The sequence below is a fragment of the Micromys minutus genome (assembly GCF_963924665.1).
Source record: "Micromys minutus genome assembly, chromosome: 10".
NCBI classification, from domain to species: domain Eukaryota; kingdom Metazoa; phylum Chordata; class Mammalia; order Rodentia; family Muridae; genus Micromys; species Micromys minutus.
This window is the reverse complement of record NC_137979.1, coordinates 30600983-30612100: the sequence shown is the minus strand read 5'-3', so window position 1 is coordinate 30612100 and position 11118 is coordinate 30600983. Positions and strand designations below refer to the sequence as shown.

Here is an 11118-nt window from a genome sequence, read left to right as displayed (position 1 = left end):
CATTCATCCTTGCAAGGGGCTTTTTAAAATGGATGCCAGTGTGGAGTCTTTTGTTACGGCCTCTGCATTCCAAGAAAGATGTAATAGAGCTGGAAGAGGGCCAGATGCCAGAGCGATGAAGGGCTTTTGCCATGGAGACAGCCTCCTCAGTGAGCATCCTCCAGCTTGGAAAGATGCATGGAGATAAAGTTCTCCGTTGTGGTTAGGGATGCTGATGAGGCCACAGGGCAAAGCAGACCGGCTCACTGGGTCCCAGAGTCCTTATAAAAAAGTTTCCAAACGTCTGAGAAGTCGTTTGAGGGCAAACAAAAGAAAGCACAATTTTGGGGTGTGGAGAGAGGGGCTTTGAGGTCCACAGGCAGTTTGGTGTGAACCAGCCAGAACCAGAGACATGGTTCCACTTCCGCCTCTGGATATTTGACCTTCATCAAACTCCTCTTGGAATCTGAGGTGTGCATCAGTAAGTTGGGAGACAATAAACCCGCTATAAACCCCAGATATGCTTCTGAAGACTAAACACCTGTCCTCCAACTCCCTAAAACAGGTACCTGTGATCCTCAGCTTCCTGATGGTTTCTGTAGGTGGATTTCTGTGGGAGAGCCTGCTTTTCTCCATTGTCAAAGGTCTGTTGTGTGATTCTTGTTTCTGCTGCTTCACCCTCCTCTGTTACATTATTAGGTGTATAAAAAATTACTCCTATAGGGGCAGCGAGATGACACCAGAGAAGCACACACCTCAGACCCACACAGGATTGCTTCTCCTCCTTCCTCTTCCTTATTCTCACCCTTATCAATGGTTTTTCTTTTTTTATAGTTTAATGTATTTTTTTAAAGATTTATTTTATGTGAGTACAGTGTCACTGTCTCCAGACACACCAGAAGAGAGCATTAGATTCCTTTACAGATGGCTGTGAGCCACCATGTGGTTGCTGGGATTTGAACTCAGGACCCCTGAAAGAGCAGTCAGTGCTCTAACCACCGAGCCATCTCTCCAGCCCAGTTTAATGTATTTTAATAGCAAACTTACAGAAACAGCACAGAAGACAGACAACATTACAACATGTCCTTGCATGTAGGACAACTCAGTTAGAAAAGTATGGTGAATGGATGGGATCTGCCGGATGATGAAAACGCTACAAACACCGCTTAGTTGCCGTCATTAAGAAATTTACTTTTTTTTTTTTAAATCCAAATGCTGGTGTTGTCCAGAACATTTTAACAGGCTTATTTATAATTGTTATAAAGATGAACTGTTGAAGTGTGTTCACTGAAGCATTTTGCTTACATGAATGCTTTACATCTTGCATTTATATTAAAAATACACACACAAATGAACATGGAGAAACTGCCAATACCTGGTTCTGTCCCCTATGTTTCCACTCGCAATCATATACTTAGGTACCTTTGAGCCCATGGGAAAAATATCTAACATTCAGAACTACTGATAACAGGAAGAAGAGAAAAAACATTTTTTTTTTTTTTTGAGAATGAAACGTTTCCCTTCATAGTGGACTCTTAAGCACGTTCTCTGTGTATGCGGCGTGCTAGCTGGATATCTTCTGGCATAACTGCACGTTTGGCATGGACAACACACAGGTTGGTATCTTCAAAACCGCCAACCAGACAGGCCTCGCTTGTCTCCTGCAAAGCACCAATAGCTGCGCTCTGGAAGCGCAGGTCTGTTTTGAAGTCCTGAGCAATTTCTCGCACCAGACGCTGAAAGGGGAGTTTGCAAATCAGAAATTCAGAAGTGCCACAGTGCCAGGCCTGTAACGATGAGGTCTCTTCACCCCTCCAGCAGAGGGCGCACTCTCGCGAGCAGCTTTTGTAGCCAGTTGTTTCCTGGGTGCTTCACCACCGCTGGATTTGCGGGCAGTTTGTTCTGTACGAGCCATGGTATGGGCACCTCCTTACTTAACCCCCTTCTCCTTCGTCTGGAGCTCAGCAAGGGAGAGGCGGCGCTGGCGTTAGAGGGCGAAGGCTGCGAACACTATCAATGGTTTTTCAAGACAGGGTTTCTCTGAGTAGCCTTGGAGGTTCTAGAATTTACCTTGTAGACCAAGCTGACCTTGAATTCAGAGATCTGCCTGCCTCTGCCTCCCGAGTGCTGAGATCAAAGGTGCGCTTCACTGCCAGGCCTGAGAACCATTCTTACAAGTTATCCTCTGATCTTCACAGTGGCGCCGTGGTGCATAAATGAATGATTGAAAAAAAAAATACTATTTTTATCTTCTATCTTAGACAGCCTTCCCTTCAGCCCACGTTTTCTTATAACTATTGTCTGCTTTCCCAGAAAAATCAAAATTCCTTAAGAATTGTTTGTGCTCTGGAGGCTGGAGAGATGTTAAGGCGGTTAAGAGGGTTGCTGCTCTTTCAGAGGACCCTGGTTTCATTCCCAGCTCCCACACTGGAAGTTCACAGACACCTGTAACTGAACCCTCCTATGGCTCCTTCAGGGCATTCTCACCCAACATGATATGAACATATGAACATGGAGAGACGCGTACATATAAATAGAAAACATATATATATATATATATATATATATATATATATATATATATATATATATATATTATAGAGTTTATTCAGGGCACGGGGAGGGGAGTTGAGAGGGTAGTAGGGGCAGAGAGAAGAAGAGGAGTAGAGAAGAGGCCGTGGAGAGAGAGGGGGAAGGGAATGGAGAGAGGAGGGACAAAGGGGTAAGGGCAAGGAAAACAAGAACAAGAGCAACACTAAAAATCTTTAAAGGAAGGCTTGCCCGTGCTCAGCTAGGTGTGGTATAGTTCACACCTATAACCCCAGCATCCAGGAGGCTGAGGCAGGGGGAGTGCTGCGAGTTCAAGCCTAGCCTGGGAGACTCTGCCTGAAAACAAGACAGAGCAAGAGTCAGCTGCTGTTTTTTGTCTTTTCCTCCTCAATGAATTGTCATAAAGTGAACCTGTCTGTGTCACAACCACCCGGATTTTATAAAAGAATATGGCTAGCACCTCAGGATCCTGCACCCCTTTTTTTTGCCCCAGGTAGCTAGGGCTCTGATTTATTATGCCACAAATCCCTCTAATCTCTTTGTAAAATACACGTAACATAAACCATTTACCATCTCAACCGTTTTAAAACGCAGAAGGTGGTGCCTGGGCAAACCTTTTTAGCTCCGTGGACGTGTCGACTCAATGCCTCACAGAAATGGAATCATGTTGGATGCAAGACCGTTGTGTCTGACTTCTTTCAGCTTAGTATTTCTAAGGTCCTTCCATGTTGTAGAATGTCCTAGCACTGCATTCCTTGTAATGGCTGAACAGTGTTCCATTGTATGGCTGTACCACGTCTCCCCACCTATTCACGGACCCTTGGGCCCTTTCCACCTCTGACGATTGTGGGTAGCTTTGCTCTGAACCTTCCCCCCTCCTATTCATTTTTGAGATTATAATTACATCATTTCCCCTTTTCCTTCCTCCCTCCAAGCCCTTCCATATACCCCTCCTTGCTAACTTTTAAACTCATGACCTCCTTTCTCACTGCTATGGAACTTAATGTACATTTTTTTTTTGTTTGTATTTTGAGACAGAATCTCACTGTGTATCCCAGACTGGCCTTGAATTCTGAATTCTCCTGCTTTAGCCTTAGGAATGAGGATTATAGGTGTTGAGTCACCATACCCAGCTGTGCAAGGTATACAACAGTCTTATGTGAGTTTGAAATTTGAGTTATGCAGTTTATATTTCTTTTAAACTGGTTTTTATTTATGCAATTTTTTGTTTTGTTTTTGAAATAGGGTTTTAATCTGTGTAGCTGTGACTGTCCTGAAACTCAGAGATCTGCCCACCTCTGCCTCCCCAGTGCTGGGACTAAAGGCATTTGCCATTTTGCCCAGCTTATATTTTTACTTACTTATTTATTATTATTATTATTTTTGGTGCAGTGTTGAGGATTGAACCTGGGGTACTGTGCATTATAGGCAAACCACCATGCTTGGTTTCTGATTTTAATTATTATTTTGGCATGGGGTTGTGGATTGAACCCGGGGTCCTGTGCATTACAGGCCAGTGCTCCGCCCCTGAGCCCCCAGCCCGTGCTTTATCGTCTGTCAGTAGCAGTGACTCACTTATGTGGCTTGCTGTCAGTGCTGGGTTCTGTGTCACTGTGCAATTGTATTATCTGATCTGTTGCTGGTGGGTTATTTCCGGTTTGGGGCTGCTACGCTGGTACTGGGGAAATCTAATCCGTGTCTTTTGATAAACACGTGTGCAGTTTGCTATGGGACACTCTCCCAGGAAGGGAATCACGGGTTTGTGTACATTTACCTTTAGTTTTGATGTCACAGGGTTTTCCCAAGCAAGGTTGTACCCGATCCACACTCCCACAGGGAGCTTGTCAAAGTTTTGTTTGCTCAGTGCCTTTGCCCACACACAGCATTTCAGAGTAGTTTTGATCTTAGCTTCTCTGGTGGGTGGTGATTTTCTCTGGATAGCCAAGTCCCCGCCTCAGTCACCAGCCCGGGCTGCGCTCAGCAGTGGCGGGTACTCAGTCCTGCCCCACTGACCCAGCCCTAACATGTGGAGACACCTTCCTCTGCACCTCCTCCTTGGCCCAGCTTGCAGGACCTCAAATTCCCAGGCCTTCTTTCACCCACCCTGGCTGCTCCCTCCCGGCTACCATGCCCTATTTCTGACCTCTGACCTCAGTTGGGTGGGCCTCAGTGCTCAGCACTTGGCTCTCTGTTCTCTTTGCACTTAACTTTGATGAGCTCATCTGGCTGCGTGGCTTCACACTGACTCTGTCCCAAACTTGGATCATGGTGGTTTCTCGTCTTCAGCCAGCATTAGGTATGAATTCGCTGTGTAAGCCACTCACCCCAAACACGACCTGACCTTCACCTCCTGCCTTCCCAGAGCTGCCATTGCTGCTTACAGCCTCCCTGAAGTTGTGCCCTGTCTGGCTTTTCTGTTTCCATCTATGTATCTGAGAGCAGAAGCCAAGGCGATTTTTTTTTTCATCTATAAGATAGATCAACTCATCCACTGAAGCACTTCTATGCTAGAATGTGGCAGTTTGATTGAGAAATGTCCCCCTGGTCTCGGGCATTTGAATGTGTGGTGTTTGGTTGGTGGTGCTGTTTGTGGGGATGGGGGGAGCGGGGAGGGGGCGGGGGGGCACTGGGGGATCGGGTTAGGTTGCTTAGCTTTGCTAGAGGAAGTGCATCATGGTGGTGGGCTTTGGGAGTAAACAGCTCCATTTGTTCCCAGTTTATGTTCTCTGCTTCTCGATCGTGGTTCACGACATGACCATGACGGCTGTGCCGTGCCTTCCTTCTGCCATTATGGGCTCTTAACCCTGTGGAACTATAAGCCAAAAACACATTCTTTCTTCTATGGATGTCTTGGTCATGGTGTTTTATTGAGGTTTTGGACTTGTACATTGTACAACCTGACCTTCTGTTACTTGTATACGAACGACGTTGTCTGTCTCCCCTTGGCTTTCTCCTACCACAGCCACTGGCCTCCTTGTGTTTCTGGTATTAGTCATGCATGACTGTGTGACACCTTTAAGGTGGCTTTTCTCAGAGATGAACCCATGCCTCTAGGAAACAATTAGTCACTGTCAAGTATACACATGCTCTAATATGTATGCATACTCTTCCCACGTGTGGGATAGCCAAGTCACAAGTGGTGTGTGTGTGTGTGTGTGTGTGTGTGTGTGTGGTATGTGCAGTATGTGTGTGGGGTGTGTAGTGTATCTATGTGTGTGTATTGTGTGGTATATGTGTATGTGTGTATGGTATATGTGTGAGTGGTGTATGGTATGTGTATGATGTATGGTATGTGTGGTATGTGGTATGTGTGTAGTGTATGGTATGTGTGTATGATATATGTATGTGGTGTGTGGTATATGTGTGGTGTATGTGTGACTGGTGTGTTGTATATGTGATTTATGTATGAGTGGTGTGTGACTTGTGTGGTGTATGTGTTATGTGTTGCTTGAGTGCATGTGTATATGTGTGTGTGCAGGTGTATATGTGTGTGTGTTCAGGTGTGTATGTGTGTGTGCAGGTGTATATGTGAGGTCACAGAGGCTTCTGCTGTTGCTCCTCATAAGCATTGACCTTATTCAGCCTTAGATATTCTGAGAGTTAACTCCTTCCCTCTGAAGGCGTTTTCAGCCTTTTGTATATGAAATCAAACATCATGGATAGCTTGTGGTCTATGTAAGGGTAAAAACATTTTCCTTTCCTTTATTTTCCAAGTTGGACACAGGCCATTTTCCTCGCTGTTTTGGGAACAGACATTTTTCCCAGCTATGTAGCAGTTCTGATGGACTCTCCACCTTGGCCAGCTCGGCTCTGTTTTCAGTTCCACATTCTCTCCGCGGCCTCTGGCTACAAAGCTCAAGGTCAGTTGGATTGGCACGTTGCTGAGGAACGAGCTTCTCCAGCTTCTCCAGGTCTTGCTTTCCCTCTCATTTGATACACTTTAGCCCTTCTGTCCTCTTCTTGGGTGTCTGCAAAGGGTTACAGACATCTCACCGAGTTTCAGGAGAAAGTGGGTCACAGCGTCCACTTATTACCAGAACATCACTCTGTGGCCTCTCTCTGTAGGAAGGCAACATGCTACGGGGAGTGGCCAATCCCAGTCCTGCCCTCAGTGGGCCTCAGTCTGACAGACTCCCTGAGCCCCTGAGACTCAACCTATGGCTCGGTGGTAAACTGAGGGTCAAGGGAGTAGGTTACCTCCAAGATTCTGTGATATCAGGCTGAAGTTTCTCTCTGTCTCTGCCTTAATAGAAGTTATATGAGTTGGTGAGGCAAAATTCCTGCTTAGGTGAACTCTCTCAGGGAGCCACCATCAGCCATGCCATGGGACTGGTTCAGAGGACATGGCAGATATTAAATGTCAAAGAAAAGAAATGTAAAACAGTAGGCTGGAGAGGTAGCTCAGTGGTCAGGAACACCAGTTGTTCTACTTGGCCCATGTTCTGTTCCCAGTATTCATACTGGCTAAAGAAGAAAAAATGCTGAAAAGTATAAGAAACTGGCACAGAATTTCCACGTGCCCATAGCCAGTGGGTTTCTCTTGTTACGCTGGCTGGTCTTATGCACACACGAGCCAGAGTCAGTTGAAGGGAGGGAGGGAACCTCAATTAGAAAATACCTCCACAAGCTCTGCTGGTAAGGCAGTTTCTCCCCTCTCCTCCCCTCTCCTCCTCTCCTTTTCTCTCCCCTCCCCTCTCCTCCTCTCCTTTCCTCTCCTCTCCTCTCCTCTTCCCTCCTTTCTCCTCTCCCCTTCTCTCCCCCCTCCCCTCTCTCCTCCCCTCTCCCCTCCCCTCTCCCCTCCCCTCTTCTCTTCTCTTCCCTTCCCTTCCTTCTCCTCTCCCCTCCCTTCCTCTCTCCCCTCCACCCTCCCCTTTCCTCTCCCCTCCTCTCCCCTCCTCTCCCCTCTTCCCTCCTCTCCCCTTTCCTCTCCCCTCTTCTTCCCTCCCCTCCCATCCCCTCCCCTCTCTTGTCCTCTTCCCTTCCCTCCCCTCTCTTTCCCTCTCTCCTCCACCCTCCACTCCCTCCCCTCCCCTCCCCTCCCCTCCTCTCCCCCTCTCCTATCCTCCAGAGACAGTGCTCCTCTATCTAACTCAGGCTGACCTTACACTCCCCTCCCCTCTCCTCCCCTCCCTTCTTCCCTCCCCTCTCCTTCTTCCCTTTTCCTCCTCTCCCCTCCCCTCCCCTCTCCTCTCCTCCCGAGACAGTGCTCCTCTATCTAACCCAGGCTGACCTTACAACCCCCTCTCTTTCCTCCCCAGACAGTGCTCCTCTATCTAACCCAGGCTGACCTTACACTCCCCTCCCCTCTCCTCTCCTCCCGAGACAGTGCTCCTCTATCTAACCCAGGCTGACCTTACAACCCCCTCTCCTTCCTCCCCAGACAGTGCTCCTCTATCTAACCCAGGCTGACCTTACACTCCCCTCCCCTCTCCTTCCTCCTCAGACAGTGCTCCTCTATCTAACTCAGACTGACCTCACTCACAGACCCACCTGCCTCTGCGTCCTGGGAGCTGGGATTAGGGCGTGTGCACTGCCTAGCTGCATTCTTAACTTTCTAATATTTATATATCAACATTTTTATATTTAATTTAAATTTTTGTGAACAGTTTGGGCCCATGTGTGGGAATCTGTCTGCTGAGTTATGAGGCGTGGATCTGCTGCCTGTGTGTGCCTGACGGTGACTAACTCTTCTCTGGAGGCCTGGCTCCATCTTCAGTCTCCCCAGAGCGCTCTAGTCTCTGTCCCATATCTTGGACCCTCTGCTCAGGACCATTTAGGTCTTCTTGTTTTCTGTCCTAAGGGCCTCTTGTCTGGTCACCTGAGTCTGACTTGGACTTGTTCCTGAAAGTTTGAGCCCTTACTTGTGCTGTGTGCTCTCGGTCCTGGTACTACACAATCCAGTCTTGGCTCTGGATTCTGGAGCCCACTTACTGTGTGGTTTTGAGGCAGTCCAAGAGACTAGATGGCTCTTTCTCATGCCAACAGAGATGATGTGGACGTTTTCCACCACAGGAGAAATGGTGCGCCCTTCCTCCCACCTTGAGGATCCTTAGGCGAGCTCTAACAGTGTTTCTTAAAACACTTTGGCAGGCTAATCCCATACCATCAGTGCTGGCCAGAGGACACGACATCTGGGCTGGCCCAAGGCCAGGCCACATGACTGTCTGTGCACAGCCCCACCTTATCCAGCCAGGGGCCTCACATACAAAAATGGTTATGGAGCCAGTCCGACCAGCTCTAGACAGCCTGGGAACCCACCTCCCTGTGTTCTCCTTCCTGAAAGACACTCCCTTTTTGGTGGCAGCTGCACCATGGTGGCAGTCTGTGTATCGAGCTCAGAGTTTCTGGGTTTTTCTTATGGTGATCACAGCAGAGTTATGGTTGCCAACTCAGACGGGCCTGCCTTAGACCCCTCACTTTGCCAGTTTCTAACTTTGGGATCTCTAGTGCTGGCGACTCAGCCTCCCTTAGCTGCTTAGACCTTATTTGAACAGTGTGGACACCATTTAAACTGACAGGGTTACTACACAAGAACATGCACATAAGATGCTTAGCATTCTTTCCGGCAAACACGGCACAGGATGGCGTTGGGCAGTTAGGGAAGCACTGGGCTTCGACTCTCACCCTGTCAACTCGCAGGATGTCATTTGAACCTCTCTGAGCCTCATCTTCCCCTGCTTGCCAAATGGTCATAGGGGTTTCCCCTTAGTTCACTGAATTAAAATATAGAATATAAAATATAGAGCATAAAATAGCTGTTCAGTAGATACTGATGTCTTATATGTAAAAGATTTATTTTCTCTAAAAGAAAAAAGAATTGTTCTCCGTGGAATAGCTCAGACTTGCAATTTTTAAAGGCTTATGAATACATTATTATTATTATTGTTATTAACATTTTAATTAAATTTTTTGATTCTGTGGGGTTTGGCCTGCATATATGTCTGCACACCATATGCATGCCTGGTGCTACTGGAGTCTAGAAGAGGGTGTCAGAGCCATTGGAGCTGGAGTTGGGAGTTACCCTATGAGTGCTGGGAATTGAGCCCAGGCCTTCTGGAAAAGTAGCCAGTGCTCTTAACCTCTAGCCATCTCTTTAGTCCATGTTATTATTTTAAAAGATTTGTTATTATTATTATTATTATTTTATTATTATTATTATATTTACTTATTTATGTATAACCAAGTTAACATTTTTACATTTTATTAATACAATTAACATAAAACATAGTATATTAATAAGATTATTTTTGATGTCTGTGTCTGTGGTGTGTGTGTGTGTGTGTGTGTGTGTGTGTGTGTGTGTGTGTGTGGTGTGTTACATGTGGTATGTGTGTGTGTGTCTGTGTATGTGGTATGTGTATGTGTATATGATGTATGTGTGTGTGTGTCTGTGTATGTAGTGTGTGTGTGGTGTGTGTCTATGTGGTGTGTGTGAGTGTGTAGTATGTGTGTGTGTGAAGATTTGTTCACATGAGTGCAGGAGTCTGTGGGGCCAGAGGCTGGAGCTACAGATGGTTGTAAGCCAGCCAATGTAGGAACTGGGAATGGAACTTGGGTCTTCTGTAAGAGCAACACATTTTTTAACCAGTGAGCCATCTCTCCAGTCTCAAAACTATGATTTTTAAATGAACACATTATAATATACTTTAGAACACAGAGAAGGAGAAAACTCTTTCCCCACCACTTGAACAGGACCTCAGGCAGCCTGAGTGTGCTGGCTTCCAGGGCTTTAAATGTGCATTTTCTTAGGTGGCCGTAATGACAGGCTCCCTGCAGCCCCGTGCTCTTTCTCTTTCTCTCAGCACATGCCTTTCCCTGAGCTGCTCCATGCCATTTGCAATCGGCACTTTTTACGACTGCCTTCCATTCTTAATTGAGACCTTTGTACACACGCCTCTCCCGTATTTCATGTTACCCCATGCTCTGAGGGTTCAGAAATCAGAGACTGCAAACTCCTTCGATAGCTTCGGACTGGTGCAGGCGGGTTGCTTGCTAAGAGGTGAGTCTTGGCTTCAGCTGCGGCTGGACGGGGTACTAGCAATGCAGTGTTCTTGGGCTTTTGTGAGCTAAGTCTCATCCTTATCTGAGGCAGAAAAGCAAAGGGAACTAGGAGAGTACAGCAGACTTGGATCATGTGGAGTCATGCAGCCAAAAGGACTTGGAGACTGACTGTGTGTTTCCCTACATTCTATCTTCTATTAACAACAACAATAATCACTATTCCTGGGGATGGAATACAGGCCCAGGAACTATATATACCCTGCCTTTGAGCCATGCCCCAAACTCCTACAGTTTACCTTATTATAATTTTGATATTTTGAACCTAGGGCCTCATGCATGTTGAGCAATTATTTTACCTTCTAGATCCGTAGCCTGTTACTGACTTCTTCACATAACTTTGAAAAGTTTTTTATTTTATTGTTTGAGATAAAGTCTTGCTACATAGTTTTGGCTAGCCTGGTGTCCCAGGTCGGCGGAATTGTCACCTTGACACAGTCTAGAGTCACCTGGAAAAGTCTCAGTTGAGTAATTGTATCAGGTTGGTCTGTGGGCTTGGCTGTGCATTGTCTTGATTGACATCGAAGGGCC

The 11118-nt window shown here is 46.6% G+C and overlaps 1 protein-coding gene across 1 annotated transcript; it reads right to left on the bottom strand.

Annotated features, from left to right (window-relative positions):
- Nucleotides 1-1514: 1514 nt before the first annotated feature.
- LOC308425189 (histone H3.3A-like) lies at nt 1515-1894 on the bottom strand (the record flags this gene model as incomplete). The annotated part of the gene is made up of 2 exons (XM_080922418.1): nt 1515-1715; nt 1790-1894. 2 exons carry the CDS (start codon nt 1892-1894, stop codon nt 1515-1517), a joined length of 306 nt encoding a protein of 101 aa, XP_080778544.1.
- Between the last annotated feature and the right edge of the window lie 9224 nt (nt 1895-11118).